This window comes from Spodoptera frugiperda, chromosome 30 (assembly GCF_023101765.2).
Source record: "Spodoptera frugiperda isolate SF20-4 chromosome 30, AGI-APGP_CSIRO_Sfru_2.0, whole genome shotgun sequence".
Lineage (NCBI taxonomy): Eukaryota > Metazoa > Arthropoda > Insecta > Lepidoptera > Noctuidae > Spodoptera > Spodoptera frugiperda.
The window spans coordinates 11,046,881-11,065,749 of NC_064241.1; the positions used below are offsets into that span (position 1 = coordinate 11,046,881).

An 18,869-nucleotide genomic window follows, 5' to 3' on the forward strand; every position below is an offset into this window, starting at 1 on the left:
GTGTTTTACTGCCTTTATTTTGTTGTGAAATGAACAAACTGCCTCGATTTCAAACAAGATGAGATTTTTAATTTGTATTCTATGGAATGTTAAGTTTATGTCGAGTTTAGATTGTAATTTAGTGTAAGTATTAAGTACGTATATTAAGTACTAATGTTCGTAGGTTATGTACAATCGTTGAGAGTTTATTGAAATGCAAACATATATTCTCTTTTAGAGTTTAATATATTTAATGTACGAATTTGTTTCGTTCTATTTTTTTCCATTATAAGTGGCGTTAAGTTCTTTATATTTTGATGAGTGTCGGTTCGATAACTGTGCTATAATTTGAGCATATTGTCCTTGAATTTGGACAACGGAACTTCCGCGACCGATATGCTAAACAGTCGACCTAGGTTGTTATGAAGTTTTATATGTCCAGCAACATGTCGCGAATCGAAATATAAAGAACTATTCGCATATGCAATATTTGGATCCTAAATATTGCTAGGTACATTCTTAATTGTACATTTATCATGCATTTTGAGTCAGTTCAGTGACGTTTATTATTGTTATAAATGACTATGTATTATTGACACTTTTTACTGTCTGTTTGTCCTTCATGACCTACATAGTTCCGCCCAGCTATTGTTACGTTCGTTGACTTATCGTCAAGTCAGTGTAAAGCGGACATTTCGCCGTAGTGATGTGATTTCAAATTGTTTTAATAATAGTAACAAACCTTGATGTTTGATGAGAGTAAAAGTTTGTAGGTAAACATAATATTTATGACGTGTTGGAACACTTGATATACATTGTCAAGATAATCTGTGCTAATCGGGCATTGCGATTAATCTGAATTTTGATATCAATACATACCTATTGGACATCGTTCTTATAAACAAACGAAATTTAAAACGTCTGCAAGAGACGAAGACGCATAATATTGCGAAACTACAACGCATACCTACTTTAAAATATCTTAGTGTCTTGATAAAAAAAAAAGCGTTTTAAATACAGTTACATAATTTATTGTTTGCGTGCGTCATTTTCTTGTCGATGACGAGTGAACGTTACTCTCATCAAGTATTAAACTGTACAGTATTTTATTTAATTTGATCTTGAAACAGGAATTTAGCTTTATATCCTTATTTTTAAAGTCTATTTTTCTTCGTGTTATAATTTCCTGTGTACAATTTTTCTTGCTATCACTATACTAATCACTATACGCATTTGTTTTGAAATAAGGTTCCTATTAAAATAATGTATGCCTGACCCAATTAAATAAAATACGTTAAGTACATTTACATATTTATGCCACACACACGTGAACGAGATTCGTTAAATGAAAATAAATGTTAAGAAATTAGTTATAAAGATCAAAGTTCCATTTTGTATTATAATTATTGTGCCTTTCAAGAGTTTTATGTAAACCAAAAATAAAATATATCTTATTATATGACTAAATCCTGTTTTATTAACTTATACCAACGATGCAATTGTGTAAGCATTTAATTTATTTTAATTAAATAAATGTGTATAGTTCCTCAATTCCACAAAACTTAAGATTTTTTATGAAATAGGTGGCGTTGTCATCGTTTTAGGGATGTTTAGATACATTCTGCGGTAAACTGCTGTTACCTAAACGGTGCCTTTATATACTTGTATACGAAATAAAATCGAGTTTGTATTTTAAGTAAAGACTGAAGAGGTACCCCTAGGTGCTAATAAAAATAAATCTTTTAATATATTCTGTAGTTTTATTGCTGAATATTAAATGCCACTGTTCAGTATTTGCTCATATATAACGAATCATTAGAAGATAATAATAGATAATAGCATTATTATAGATGCCTACGCAACCGATAATATATCCTGAGTCATATTTTATCGACATTGTTTTCATATAAACACCCCGTACTTTACCACACCATGTCATGTCTACAAAATGAATCTAGTAGAGATTTGAACTGTTTCAATAAAGCTAGACGGTACGATCGATTGATTAATAAAAAGAGATCAATACCAATTGATACCATATTGTCACGCTTGGGCACCAAATACAAGGAACAATTATGTCTGCAACCAAAGCCCAATTTGAGCCCTGAACACTTTGGTATAAAGTTCAAAATTTAATAAAGTGCCACTCGAAATTGGTGACTACGTTAAGGACGATGTTTAATAAGAACAAAAGTGATTCATGCAGAATTTTAACGGTGTATTATTTGTCATTGGGTAGATAGCAGTTATAAAGTAAATATGTACACTGGCACATTAATGATTTCTTATAATTGTGAAGAACCATTCAAATGTACCTACTACCTAGGTACTTCACAATCCTTTTCTATCACGTCATCATGTTATAGGATAAAGAAACTTATTTTCTGTGTGGGAAAGACACATTTCGATTACAAGTGACGTCATTGTATAGGTAAAGCCCGAGGAATTGATTATCGCATTGATTTGATTCACGGATGTAATTTTTTAAAGAATAGAATATTATCTGGTTTCCTTATCACCATTAATTAAAAAATTAAAGTAGTATCAGCTTTCGTTTTTCTCCTTTCAATGGTAAATATAAGTTTATATCCTAGTAAAAATAATCGAACATATGTAAATAACGCGGTAGGTATTCCCAGAAGGGAAACACAAATGTGTATATATATTTACCTACATAATGCCATACCGTTTTCAGTAGATACGATTAGGTATGTTATGTCAGTCCAAAGTCCATACACCAAGTACATAATAGTACATAATAACTATACAGCTTCTGTTTTATTACTTGGTGAGAAATTTTCGAAATACTTAACTCCTATTTATTTTAATAATTGGAATCTTCGTGGTTAGTAGGTAACACTAAACGTAGCTAGCAGTCTTCTTTGAAATTTTTAGACAAACAAAAGTCTAATGGTTTAGATAATACTTACGCCAATTTTCCTAGAAGTAAGAACAATTTGCAATTCTTTTTTTAGGTTAGAATAACGTCTTTTTTGATGCACGTAATAAAATATATGTAGGTATATTATAACATTGGTTCCATCGAATTACTTTAAAACGAATTTTTCATTGTCTTTAATGAGCTAATTCCACATGAAAATTAACTGGTTTTAGTTCGACTGTCCAGTTTGCACTGGTTTTATCTGGATACCCGTCTACTTAACCACTTATCAACCTTTTGCTTTGCACTCGCAAATGTTGTAAATATTGATAAAAATAAATAGGTAGGTTTTAAAAAAATACAATTTTATGACTGATTGGCAGTGTTTCCAAATAGGTAGTAGCTAAGGAAAATATAATTTAGTACTCCATTCATGGCAAGTTAGTTAGCATAAAATAGTTACCTAATGTGTTAGTTTACTTTAATCAGGCTAACTTTCGAAGACACCTAAATGAAAAATAGCACTAGACAGAGGTTTTTCTCGAGATTACAATAAATATGACGGTTAAAACTCGAATGAAACTTATGTCAAACGAGACAACTGAGAGGATCAGCTGATTTCAATAATCAAACAGTCAATATTTTTATAAAAACCAGCCTCACGACTGGAAAAAATCTTAAGAGCGACCACATGAGAAAAGTTATACTTAGTAATAGTGGTCCCAAACCTTACAAATGTTATAAAAGTGGTTCCTTGATCAAGAAAAGGTTGGAAACCCCTGATGTTAGGGTTTGCAAAAATAATGCAAATGGAACACCAAATGATATGTCTCTAGCATACCTCTTTCTTTCTATATTAATCAATCTTTTCATGACATACTACCTATAGTATGTCATGAAAAGATTGACATACCATACGTATGGGGTTTTTTTTTTTTTACATTTAATGGGTCGACGTTTGGCCGCTATCTCATTGGTACAATGGTAGATCCATTACATCTACCAAGTTCTAATGACAAAAATAAACAAGGAAGTCCTTTACCACCGGTACAGTTTAAATGAAAATATGTACTACCAATAGTATATAATAAATATCAGCAGCTCAAACAAATATATTGAGAGCACGCTTCGTAGGTGTGTCATTTGTTATGTACACATACTGCTCATCAAGGTATACTTTACCAGTATATTCTGACCTTTGAATGTGGAGAGAGAATATGTAAAGCGAGTTCATGATAGACTGGTTATGTACTACTTCATGTGTTCACGTACAAAGATCGAGGTAAGTGCTGATTACCTGATTGCGTAAATGTGTTTGTACGTCCTTGGACTTGAGTCTGTTCAAAGTACAAATGTTTACGAGTTTTTTTTTATTATCGTTATCAACAACGCAAAGATGTGATGTGATGGGGCAATTTTTTATTATTTAAGATAGCTGTTTGCTACTTTTACTAAATTGCCTGTAAGTTTGTTTTTTTCTTAGATGATGTTCTGTTTTAGGAATATTATTTTGGGATTTAGTTAGTTAGTTTATTGCCTTGCTCAATACGTCCACTGCTGAACGTAGGTACCTATACCAGCCCCTATGACTTATTGAACCTGCAGGATTCCAAAACAGTTGCATTGATTTTGAAGAAAAATACAGAGTTTGAACTTTCAATCTATTCCACAAATTAATTCTAAATTAATACTTATTCGTATAATTGATATATTGCGCAGTTTGACCATAAGTAAGTACATATATCATGGCATAATTATTAATATATTCATTTCAAAATTAGAACAAACGTTCTATACTTAGATATAGCTACGCACATGCCTACTGCGCCCGCGCATATAACGGACGTAAAAGGACGACCGGTAGTGCTACGTCATTGTTATTTGCATAAGAATTTGCATATATTGTGGCCTTATGATATAATTTAATTATTATGTTCATATGAAATGAGTAATCGAAATTGTTGTCGTAGTTTCTAAACCTAAAGTGATTTTTGGTAAACACTGATCTACAGCTAGAAAGACAATCAATCATAGCTACCCATATATCAGGATATAATTATTTTTAGATAGCCCATTAACATCTAAGTTTAAAGAGTGTTCGTTCAGTCGGGTCCGATTCCCACAGGGAGTGACTATTTGTGTGATCCGCACATTAAATACGATGTGGTGCATGTATCTAATGTGTACCTATAACATTTGACTTGTAAAAGTACCTAATATTATTATTCTTGCGGTCCATTGTCTCTGCCTACCCCCATTGGAAGCAGGCGTGAAGTTATGTATGTATTTATTCGTGTTCATAGGCCGGCAACGCACTCGTGATCGCTTACTCATTACCATCAGGTGATCCGACTGCTTGTTTGCCCTATTCCATAAAAAATAACACACTCAATTTCTTAGAATTAATTCTCAAAGAGTTCAACAAAAGTGCTAAAATATGCACAATTATTACATTTATTTTTTGATGACTTCATTCAGTATAACAACGTTACCTAATAGTGTTAACATTGATTCGTTCGGGGAATAACATATTTTTACATTTAAATCAATAAATAAAATGTCATTAACAACGAAATTAAAATCTGGTATCAAATAACCGATTCATTAGCAATCAGCGATAATACAGATACCTTTTGTATGAAGACTATTAATAATTAAAGATCATACGAGACTTATTGCTTTCAATCTATATTTATTAGATAAAGAACTTTATTAATTTGTGATATAAAGTCGAATATTCAATGAAAAAAATTACAGATTGCAGTAGTTTGATCTGCATGCAAAAATAAACCTAATTTGAACTGAATAAAGAGTTATCAGTAAGACTCAAGTTCGTGGGCGTCTGTGTTCCTACTTCCTTTATCTCGGACGATACTGCGTCATAGATAAGAGAAACTGTGTTGTGGGCTAAAGTCCAGCTGGACGGCTGTGAATAGACGTCATACATTGCTTACTGTCATCGTTTTTACTTCTTTAGTAATGCTAATGAGATAATTAGTATGGGTAGGTAGTTTAAATGTGGAGTTAAAGTATAAATTAATGTTGGATGGATGTATAACTAGGTATCTATTATATGTTTTTGTTAGACTATTTCAGTTGAAAATTTGCTTAAACTGATCCTGGTTAACGATTTTCCTCGTGGTCGAAGACACATTCGTGATGTGTTTTGTGCATTTTATACATCATTTACCAATAACAATTTTATTATAACTTTCGTGAGACATACTAAATTAATTATTGTTATCGGTAGCAGGTATCGGCAGCATCGCGACAATCGTGGAATGCTGCTCATGAATATGAGCCTCTAGCATGGCTTGAAACTAACCGAGTTCCTCATCAAACGGATACGTGAGTAAGCCGATAACAAAATAATTAACAAGAATGTTTTGGTTGCTGCCCACCCTTTTGGGACGAAGGTTTGATTATATAGATATATGGTTAGGATATTAGATAACGATTTGTGCGTTTACAGACACAATGTGGCTACCAGAATTGTTTACGATGGAATATGACGTAAAACGTGAGATGCATCTACGGAGAAAAAGGGAAGCGCAGCGTCGGCGGTACGAAAAGGCCAAAACTGACCCAATAAAGTTACGAGAATGGAGAGAAAAAGATCGTATTAGATATTTAAGAAATAGAAAGCTGGTTAAAGACATGGATCCTGAAGAACATGAACGTGTGAAAGAAAAATGGAGGAGGAAACATGCTAGGGCCAAAGCCCGTAAAAATCAAATATAAGGGTAGTTCTTCAGAGACAACATTTTCGATGTCTATGGGAATATTTTTGAAACCAACTAAGAAAACTTTTTTTTAGTATAGTTTAGCTGTATCAGTTACTAGGACAAATAACATTTTTTAAATAATTTCCTTCTAAGTACAATATTTTATTTTTTTGAAGTTTGTTCTTCTGATTCATATGACGCGTCCGTTTGCCATTTTCCGGAACAAAGTAGTCGATTTCGCATTTTCCTTGTGATACTTCAATATAAATTATAATTACATAGAAAGCAGATGAGTTGTCCTCTTCAAAAAAAAAAATGTATTCGTTATAACTATGTTAGTATGGTTAAATAAATAAATAAGAAGTGTCCGGGGTATAATACTGATTTAATGTGGCGTAAGCTGTGCATGACCATACTTGGTCGGGTATTAATAATGAGAGTCTGGCTTCCCGCGCGGGGGAAACCAGTTGTGCAACGGACAAGCTTTTTGGTTATACATTCGTGTAGAAAAATGACAAGAATGAAGTCTGTAAATATGATGAGTTAAGCATGATTGTAAGCCAAATCCTGATTCATCTGGGCCTGATTCGTATGGTCAAAACCGCATATGAATCATAAAATAAATTATTGATTCTTCTGTACAGCACGAAAGGACTGCTCGTGTTGCGTTGTCCATTTTTTTACTAGTCTTATTTTTTAATTTACTTAGCTATAAAGGTTATAGCTAAGTAAATTTGTGTAAATAATTGAGGAATGTAATTAATATGAGTCTGAAATTGCTAATCCGCCCTGAGCAAGCGTGATGATGAATGCTCGTTACTTCTCTGTGCGAGATGAGGTATTCGCCCTGCAGTAGGACAAAAATAGGCTAGATTTATTCTTATTTATATTTAACAATTATTAAACCTATTAATTCATATCAAAGTTTCAATCTAATTTCTGTTTTTTTAGTATGGCAGTTAATAACAATGCCACTTACTGAAGACCAAAAGAAGGAGAAAAAGAAACTTGCGGAACGTAAAAGGATGGAAAACATTAGAAAAGATCCAGAAAAGTATGCCCAGTGGAAATTGAAAATGAAAGAAGCATATTTGAAAAGAAAAAAAGAAGGCAAAACGTCTGTTCAGAATTTGACACCCAAACAACAAAAAATAGCTAGGCAAAAAAGCAGAGAAAGTACTCGAAGATGGTATACTAAAAAGAAATTAAAAGAACGTGTTATGATAAAATAAATACAGATAATAGATACAGAGCTCATTTACATAAAGCTTTTCGTTTTAATTTTGATTTCTGATTCATCTGCAACAATTTCTGATTAATCTGGGCAGAAAATATTCGAACGTCGATATCTCGAAAACTATTTTTTAAAAACGACTCCCTCATTCAAATATACGTTTTTTGGTATACCTATTTTCATATGAACACGTGTTATAGATTTTAAAGTGAAATTAAATTTTGGCCATATGAATCAGTCGAAGAATCAAATTTAGAAGAACTACCCATAAATTATAAATTAAGTACATTACATTATTGTAGGCCGCATTGAGCAAGCGTGATGATTAATGCTCAAACCTTCTCCGCATGAGAAGAGGCGTTTGGTCAGTAGTGGTCACTTGTAAGCTGTTGGTTTAATGTAATGATGGGTCAGGCTAGTTTGCGTCTATAATACAATATACCTTGTATGTATGTACATATTTTTATTAATTAGGTATTTCATAAGTTCGCGTATAGCTACAAACTCGTCTACACGATGGGAAACGTCTGCCTCCAACAACCTATTCACTCGAAACTTGATCTCGTTAACAAACATAGTTAGGATAGTAAGTAATATTATAGGTAAGGTAATGTAAAATAACATAATGATATTCAATAGGTTACTTAGAGGCTGTATGCTCTATTATCTATTGGCAATTGCCCTCATCATCACAGGCATCACCAGGCGAGTTTAGTCATAGGCATAAATTACTCATGTATTATTCTACGTTTAATATGTATTTAACTGCACGGTTGGTGCGATGGCTGGGCAACTGGCTGCCGTGCAACGTGTAGCGGGTTCGAAGTGCTGCCTCGTGCGGAAGCAGCTCTTTGCGTGAACCACAAATTATTGCTTCGGGTCTGGGTGTCATGTGTATGTGTAAATTGTATGTTTGTAAACGCTACCACAGGAGAAAATCCTAGGGTGGGCCAGTTTCTCAGAAAAAAATATTGAGAGATATCAAACTTTAGGACGTTTTTGTTACTAAATTGATCAAAGTGTTGTGTACAAATTAGGCATGTACATTTTTTTGTATATTTACCTATATTAGGTAACGTTCTAAGATTAGAATAATTTTCAAACATTCCTGTAGGACTATAGTCAAACTCTGCTCTGACCAAACCCAAATTTTATATAAAATTTGGGTTGAAAACAGTTTTGAAACTTATCTATATGTGATTGTGAATATATAATTATGTGTATCAAGATTATTCTGAATTAATAAATTTATATTTCTCTTACAACTAGGTAATATGATATATACCTTTGTAATGATCTTCTGAGAATTATTTATATTTATATACTTCATCTTAGGTAATATTCCTGGGCAGTACCTACCTAATTGCGTGTGATGAATAAATTCCTGGTTCTCTAAACTGGCTTTTATTTAGAACTCTATTGTTTGGTTGCATTGAGAATAACGCTTCTATTTCAGCATAGGTAAGATTGCAGAAAGTTTGCGAGGAGCCATGTCGGCTGTTATTCTTTGTTGTTCTAATTATTCTGGGCAGCATAAGATTTAGTATCTACTTTGTACAAAACAGTGGACAGAATTACCAGGTTCTAATTTGATGGAGCAGGACGAGCAATACTATAAACTATAAGCTATTTCTCGAGCAGCCTTGACTTCTGTCCGGAGTGCTTCTAAAAATATCAGATCGAGTGTCAATGAGTCACGAACCACGGGCCTTACAAACTTGTCCTTCGGTTTTGAACTGCGTTCTACATATTTTTTTATTGTATACTTATCAAAATTATTGAAAAAATTGTTTGCTTTGAATTTCGAGGCTGTCTGTACTAAACTTGTTTATGTTTAAGTAAGGTCTTACAGCGGTACTCAGAGTCATTCAATCGTTAGGTATAATCCAGTCCTTAGTACCTTAACAATAAAATTGTTTTCGACATAAAATCGCTTCTAAGGAATACTTTAAGTAATCATTTAATTTAATGTTTCTGAGTACGACTGTTGAACTACGATTGGGTTTTAAATATCAAGTCAGTAAAATTAAGTGATTTTAGACTAGGTTAATTTAGTAAAAGTAGTCGAATCGGATGGTTTGTTTCTAAAGCTTATTACTTAATGTTGTAGGTTCATATCTACTATATGTATAGGTATTATTCTACTGATACTAATATAGAATTTAATGGTAAATACAATGTATACTGTATATGCAATTGTAGATATCTACGAATAAAAATATTCTCCAAACTAAAGTTTGTAGGAACTAAACAATACTATCTAGCTGCGTACTAGACAAACAATGACACACGCTAGTACATAAATACGCGATAGATGTAATATGCGTATTTGTATTGTGGTCTCCGGCTTCAAAAGCCGTCCCAGACGATGCGACGTCGGCTGTCTGGCACAGAACCAAAGCGGCTGCACGAGTTTAACCCGTCCCTAGCCGGAACAACAGAAATGTAGAAAAAATGTTTCACAAAATATGCCGAACATTCAGTAGTCGTATTTAGCGTTTCCATAAAAGGATTGTTTACAATAATTAAGTACTTGCAGTCTACTACTAATTTGGTTGAACAAAGTTTTTACGTCATAATTCTTTAACACGTGTAGAATATTCGTGCGTAAACAAGAGTTCTTAAATTAAAACAAATGACGTACAGTCTACTTAAAATCGTACCCTACCTATTCTATTCATATAATACTTATCAATACAATAAAGTACTTTGCATTATAGCATTAAAAATAGTATTCTATGACATGACGATAAAAATATTTGGGACTACTAACGCCATCTGTTGGCGAGTAGCGAGAGTGAGAACGTTTATCTTTTTGAACCGTGTTTTCTGATGTTGTAAGTTATTTTGATGACATTAAAAGGTTCATTAATCACTTATGTATATTTTTAGGTAGTTTCATAACAACCACAAGAGGTGCGAGACTATTTTATATAAACGGCTACACGTATTGGCGAGGGACTCAATCGAACAATTGTGATGTCTGGTACTGTTCATCTAAAGCAAACAAATGTCGAGCTTCAGTAAAGTTTTATAGTCCTGACAAAGAGGTACCAATGGTTGAAGGATTTCACAATCACGGTCAACCTATCATGGTTAGGAATCAAGACGGCACGTATCATAAACTAGCTGCTGCCACGGTGTATCAGGTGTAGCACCTCTGATAATATAGAGGAGCACAAGACTTTCCTTCATAGCGAGATGTTTTATAGATTTCAATAAAAAACTTCATTATTATTTATTAATATATTCTCACTTACATACTTACTTCTTCAGTTTTTGAGTACATATTAGTTTTTATTTATTTATAAGTAAATAAAATGTAAGTAGCAATTACTTAACTAAATAGGTATTTTGATTTAAAAATAGTCAGTTTAATTTGACATATATTCCTGTCCCTGTCTATGAAATAAAACTTTAGAACTGAATTAATATTTATATCTTTTTGAAGTGTCCAAAAACACCAAACAACCAAATGAATACAATCGAAATAATACCATTGATACAACTAACGCCATCTCTGTACAATAATAGTAAGTTCATTTTGTACCGTTTTATTTTTGACATGGTAACCCTGTATAGATTATAAAGAAGAAGAGAGGGCTATGAAGTTTGGTAAATCGGAAAATAGCTGTATTTTACAGTGGAGGTCTTTATTATTACGAAAATATCACAAAATTGAGGTATCTGTACGCCTTACAAACGTCAGAAGTGGTTTTACGACTTTTATACATAACTTTTTACTTCTACGTGATCCGAAACGTAATCATCAAGCTTCGAGTTGTCAAACAAATCCAAACGTCATTTTGGTTTGACAGTTTTGTTGCGTCATTTCATTTATTTTCACTGTTTTCCCACGTTTATCTTTTAGTTTCTAATTTATTAAGTATTTCTAGTGTGTTTTATTTAATTTAAACTATATTTTGCAAGCTAAACGATAGGCCTTGTGTCATTTATTTTTGTTCTTTGGTTAGGTCGTTGGGGACAACGAACGGTGTAATGTTCAGTTGTTTTGATTCTTCATAAAACAATATTGGTGTAAATATAAGCTTATTACCTGTTGAGCTATGATTAATTGTATGAAAACATTGCAGGTGATGACTTTGTGCAGTGCGTGCCTACTAAAAAGGGACATCAAATATTGTTTAAAGGTTACACATACGTTTTTAAAAGTAGGTTGCAGTGTGGCGCCGAGCAGTGGATATGTTCGTTTAGACAGAAAACAGGTTGCATATCTGTCATTAATATGCAAACATACGGCGTCGAAGTAGTCAGAGACTTCCATAATCACAAGAAACCCATGTTCTCTGATTAGTTAACTTGTATCTTGTATTTGTGACCAAGTTCAGTATTATTCTGTAATCTGCTCTCTGCAATCTGTTTGTGATTGTTTGGAAATACTTGTTTGTTTTTTTATAACAGCAACAAATTATTGTATATGTATTGACTAAGAATAAAAAAATCTTTTGACAAAACCTGAAATCTTTATTTAATTCTAAGTATTATTTATTTCTTGTGTATTTATGCAATAATATGACACAAATCAATGTATGATGTATTCATCGCCTATAAAAACTAACATTTATTTATAAATAAATGACAAATACTCATGTTGTAAGTTTTAAATAAGAATTAAAGTATTAAATTATGAAAAATGTTTTATTTTCCCTCCTATTATGTTTATTCGAATTAGTTATTTAGCTTTTATAATAAAGATATGAACTATTAAGATTATTATAATCTGAAAAATTATTCAAATTGGTTACAGATGAGCCTGAACAGTTTCCGGAATGGACATCTATATACTTTGTCAAAATAGCAGAGAATGAGATGAAATGTAATCTTTGTGACATCAATCTTAAAGTCGATGAGAAGTCTATGGAGTTGCTAGAACATCTGAAAATTGATCACAAGGACATTTACGATCTTCACAAGGACAACCCTGAGGCTACCGTAGGCTTCCGAATTGAATTCCTGCATTTAAATATGTTGAAAGACGATGGAGACCCTAAGAATGAACCTGTAATTCTTGGTGAAGTTTGTGAAACTACTACGGAGACAATCGAGCAGAAAGATGAGGAAATTTCAACTAAAACTGATGATACTACTTTGCCTTTTGTACTGCTTGACCGTAAAAAGAAGCCGAGACGGGAAAGCACAGGTTAGTAGCATTTTTATTAAAATTTACACTTGTTAATAACGGTAATCATTATATTTTCTTTTAGTTTCATATGGAGTTTGTTTTAAGTGATAATAAACTTTAATTTGAGATTTAACATAGAATAAGTTAATGTACATTTTGTAGCAGGGATCTCTTTTTTTGATTTAGATTAGAGATTATCTCTTTAATCACACAACTTGTGAAAAATAACACCATGAAACAGTAATTGAAAAAAAATTGAGACCAGATACCTTTTAAAAGCAAACCTTTTATAACAACCAATTACTTATTATACACACATACAATATAATTTTTATCACATTACAGGGCCACGCAAGCGCAGCTGGGTGTGGAAGTACTTTGATAAGCTGAGCAACATTATCTACCGTTGCAAATTATGCAACGTAGTGCTCTCCATCAAGGGATGCAATTCCAACAATATGAATAGACATGTCCGCTCTAGACATCCTACGGTCTTCAAGAGTGAGGTGACAAAGAGACAGAAAGGAGATACCATTTTAGTAGATAGCGGTTATGTGCTGACTAGCGAGACAAATACACCGTATGCTATCAAAACTGAAGAGATATACGCCAGTGATAGAGACTTTGAAGAAATTATTACTACAGGTAAGATTTTGATTACATTTTTTGTATTTTGTTTGATAAATTGTCAGTAGGTACTATCATACCTTTTGGTATAAAAATATCAGGTATCAGCGACCTTTAATGACGATGTGGTTTTAAAGCTTGATTGATATGTTATCTCATTACGATACTTAGCAACAAAGTATGGGATTCCAATCCTAGGAAATATTATATTCTTCTGAGGTGCAAAAATCAAATGATAGATTTGTCTCATGGAGTCACTTGTCGACAAAACTCAGCCCATCATCAGCCAGAAGGCAACTGCTGAACAAAGGCCTCCTCCTCCTCTACGTAGAACGACGAGCAATGACAACATGAATCCACTGGCTTTCCGCAACTCTGACGCGGTAGCCACTCGATCTCTTTCCTGGACACAACTGAGTCCATCTTTGCCAAATTCCAATCATAATTGAAATCATTAATTGAATCTCAAATGTCCTATGTCAAAAATTATATATTAAATCCATAAATGTAATTCCAGAGAGTCCGACACAGAAGATGCGTCGCAGCTGGATCTGGTCGTACTTCGACCGCGTGTCGAGTACACAGGCACGCTGCAAGCTCTGCGACCGCCACATCTGCCACGGCGGCAACGCTACCGGCAACATGAACCGACATCTCAAGATGATACATCACAAGACTGCCTGCGATATGCCTTGTAAGTACATTTTCATATTATATGTACTTTGGCTAAGACTGCCTCGTTGATCGAGTGGGGGCCTCGGTTTCGATACCCGGGTTGGGCAAAGCATTGCTGGGATATTTTTGGTTTTTCGAAAGTTTCTCAATAGCATGGAGTCTGGAATTGTGTCCAGTATATGGCTCACCCCCTATTACGTGGGACTTATTACACAAATGGTGAAAAGTGCGTATGGCGGCTTTATGTGTCGTAATGTACAATGTACATCTCTGCCTTGTGACGTTACTTTTTTGGTAGAAGTTTATATTAAATTGTACACCTTTGCTAATACTAAGAGTTATGAAAATCTAAAGATTACTTACTAATTTACCACCTTCAAGAAGCTACTGTATAACTTGATGAAAAAAAAAAATGAAATTGTTATCTACATATTGCACACAACATAGTGTCAGTTATGTTATCACTTCTATTTCTATGATAAGGGAACTAGAGTGCGAGTCAATATCCTACTTAAATCTACAGACTGACAATTTTGAAATATCCTTTTTACTCAGCAATCGCGTTTATAATCATGAAAGAAAGGGGAAACACAAAGAAAATAGTACTTACATCTGTTTACCCAACACGAAATATTTACCTACTATTTCGCTTTACTATACATGAAAATTATAATTCCATCTAAAAAAAATATTACGGTACTTAAACGAAATTGTATAGTTTGAGTTCAATGTATAACTACTACTACCTTTTTATAACATTACATAATGAATGTACAATGACAGTGGGCGAGAGAGATATCCGGTGTCCACTCGGGGATGTAGACACATGACCTCAATATTATGTTTGCTGGTCGAGTGGTCGCAAGTGTGACTTTTGAACAAGGTGTCTCGGGTTCGATTCCCGGGTCGGTCGGGCAAAGTATTACTGGGTTTTTTTCGGATTTTCGAAAATTTCTCGGTAGTAGCAAGGAGTCTGGAATTGTGTCCAGGATATGGCAATTGACTCACTCCTTATTACATGAGACTTATAACACAAATGATGAAAACTGGGTGTACATTGTATAGCGGCATTACGTGCCGTAATCGGCACCTCTGCCTACCCCTTCGGGATAAAAGGCGTGAAGTTGTGTGTGTCTTACCAATTCTAAATATTTTTTTCTAAAATACGAAAATCCATGTTCCAGGTGACCAAAGCTGGGTGTGGAAGGTGTTCGAGGCCATTGACAACGACTTCTACAGCTGCAAGATATGCCAGTACAAGTGTCTCAAGTGTAGTGATATAGACAAGAGCATGGCCGGTATACTCAACCACCTCAAGTTGGAACACGGTGTAGTCTCCGGTGATCAGATCATCACCGGAGCAGACGTAGAAACTGAAGAGACTTGCTGAGATACCGTTCCAACCCAGTTAAACTATATACTGATTAAAAACATTCTGTGAATCGGTTGAAGAACTTTCTGGAATGTTAACTGGGTTATTTCTATGTGATGGTGTGATTTAAACTAAAATTCAAGTTAAAATATTTGGTGTTGACATTACGTTATCCGGAAGGGACAGCAAATAGATAAAGTATGGATGTTGATTCAGAAATCAAGCTCCAAAGTTATCATGGTACTGTCTCCAATGTTCACGGTTTCTTGACGAAACGTTATGTGTAAATTTTGTACAGTATCACGTATTTTAGCTAATTTTAATAATGATAGCTTCCATGTTCTTGTTTTAGATATAAATAAATCATAATAACTTTTTGACCGTCACAACCATGCAGGAATATGCACTCGAGGCACGGATGCGTCGTTTGTGACAAAATTTTAATCGTATTATATCTAAAAACGTAATCGTTTTGACTATCTTCTTTTGTGAAGTGAGGGTTTAGTACGCGTTTGTTTTACGCCCAACGAGATCGAAACGAGAGCGCTAACTAAGTTCAATCGTGCCGGCTAATCAGAGCGGCGAAAGCGCTCTCGTTTCGTTTTCGTTAAAAGTAAGGAAACTCGTACTAAGGGTACTGCATTCATTTGATTGTTGATTCAATTCATTTCTAATAACACATGGATTTTATGAAAAGCCCTTCGCATCAAAGACAAAGAAAATTCTTCAGTGCTAGCTTTCTTTTCATGTGGCGGTCATAAAGTTAAATTACGTATAAATTATACTTGTTAACACCAATTGGTTAGAATTTGGTTCTAAATAGTGATGAGGCTGTTTCTTACTTGAGTCAATCATTTAAAATCAACGTTACAGCTAAGCTGATTGGGCTAATGTGACGTTATGCCTCTGAAGCGCCATGTCCTGAGCGCAAATTCAAAAACTCTCATTTTAAAGCTCCAAGCTGTTATAATTGTATTTTTGGCTTTTCCTAGGTAATTTTACCAAAAGTAATAGTAAGGCTATTAGCCTTTGTGGACTAAAAGGCGTGATGTTATGTATGTGGATCCAGCATTTATTTAGGTTTTATTGGAGAGTATTTTATGCAGGGTTGTTTTATTATAGCAATACCCTACCCACAGACGGGTATCAAAGGCTTGCACTTAGCTAAAGGTTGGCACAAGAAATATGTGTATTAGTGTCCTTTGGGGTTTTTAAGTCTTTGACTACCAAAAGAAAAATGTTGAAGGCAAATCTTCAGTTAACGTCGGTCACCGGTGACCACCACGGCGTTCAATGTGTTAAATAAATAATATCAACTGCACGGTTTGTGCGGTGACTGGGCAACTGACTGCCGTGCAACGTGTAGCGGCATCGATTCCCGCACGGAGCAACTCTTTGTGTGATCCACAAATTGTTACGGATCTGGGTGTCATGTGCATGTGGATTTGTGTTTGTAAACGCACCTACGACACAGGAATAAATCCTAGTGTGGGGCCATGTTTTTTTAAACATAAAAAATCAAATTACCCTGTAATAATACCTTCAATAAAATCTCTCAATGTAATGTTTAAACATTAGTTGATTTTAGTATATTTAGGTTTATATCTACTATATTTTTATATCTAGTGAAATATAGTTTTATTTTTAATCTAGCATATAATGTAATTATAGGTGTTTATATATTAGTTAGTGTACTTTTCCTTTGGTTTTCAGTGTGTACAAAGTTAATAGGTATGGTAAAATATTATCGTTGTTTTAAAATCATTAGTTTATATTTTATTATGCACCTATGTATAAGTACTGGAGGCGTATATTTTAGCACGTTATATTTATACATAAATTGGTGAAGCATTTTATCCATATTTTACTCAAAATGTCGATGTCGTGTACCTTTTAATGTTAATAAGAAATTGTGATGATACTTAATTTTAAAATCTATACTTACTCTCAAATATGTAGATTCAGTATGTCATAATTATGTAGTCATGCAGTAGTATTCATAAAATACCTATATCTGTTTTTAAAGAAATAATAGCTATTATAAAAGTTCTAGTTTCTGTAACTGGCTACTAGGTGGCGCTATTAACTAATTATGCCCCATTACTTCAATCAAAAGATAGATTGCCTTTAAATTGAACGAATTGTTTACAAGAGACATTCGTTTTAATACCCCTAGTGGTAAATTCAATTTCAATAGTGTACTTTTTATATCTAACAGTGTAAATAATAATATAATCTAATACTTTTACTATAAAATCACAATATTTAAATTAGTAACTTTACAAAATGCACCACATATAAATTATACCTAATATGCAACATTATTACTCCTGTCATTGTATACGACAACTCAATCAATATTTTAAACTTATACATGATATATTCTGATCATCGTGAATAGTATTTTTTTGTTAATTTTGTATACCAAATTGGTTGTAAGGTTATGTTATTTCGAAAATACATCAATTTTTGTTGAAAATGTAAGTGGAACTGACAGGAAATGCTAATTATTATTGTTTTCGTATATTAGCTTGTAGACAGTTCTACTATGTTGTAATTGGTACTCGATATTCTATAATTTTGAAGTTATGTTGCTTTTCGAAATGAGTAGGTTCCAACCTCCTTCCAGAGTTTTAAAGAAATAAATTTATTCTATATTATCTGTGCATAAAATTGCCGCGTATTTTATCGTATTCTCAAAAACATATTTTAGTAAAATAAAATGTAAGGAAAGTAGTCCTTTTGATTGAAAAAGAAATAGTATTTTGTCTTGTGTATAAAATAATGCAAAACTAGTTTTATGTTTATATAAATAAGGTAGGTTTTTGGGAACCTAGTATTAATTTAGTTTTTTTTGTTAACGGCTATTGGTAGCACAGGTTTTTCTCTAGGTTATGTATTAAATAAAGTATAGTTTGTGTACATATTTTAAAGCTTAAAAATAAACATGGGCAAAATACTATGGAGTTGTAATTTTAGATTTAAAGTTTGTTTGTTTCTGTTTTTACATATATTTCTTTATTGTTTTTCTTTATATGTTTGGTTTGTGTTGATAATTTTTATTTTTACCTATTTCCAGGTCCCTGTTGCTTAGTGCAGTGTGTTCGGTAATATGCGTGTTCTGTGCAGGTTAGAGTCAATCCTACAGCTTAAAGATACTTTACTAGTGATATAATTTATCTAAATTGTTAATAGTTCATGTGTAATATTTTGTGGAAAAAAATTGACGTGGT

At 33.2% G+C, this 18,869-nt stretch overlaps 1 protein-coding gene across 1 annotated transcript in view; it reads left to right on the forward strand.

The window, feature by feature from the left end:
- The window catches only part of LOC118269558 (uncharacterized), a 470,493-nt gene extending 451,898 nt beyond the window's left edge, over window positions 1–18,595 (forward strand). The window contains exons 5-8 of the mRNA XM_035584707.2: window positions 12,588–12,980; window positions 13,308–13,607; window positions 14,107–14,283; window positions 15,449–18,595. Of these exons, the coding sequence (XP_035440600.1) occupies window positions 12,588–12,980; window positions 13,308–13,607; window positions 14,107–14,283; window positions 15,449–15,654 (1,076 nt within the window). The 3' untranslated portion in view covers window positions 15,655–18,595. The remainder of the gene's footprint in view (window positions 1–12,587; window positions 12,981–13,307; window positions 13,608–14,106; window positions 14,284–15,448) is intronic.
- Window positions 18,596–18,869: the final 274 nt, after the last annotated feature.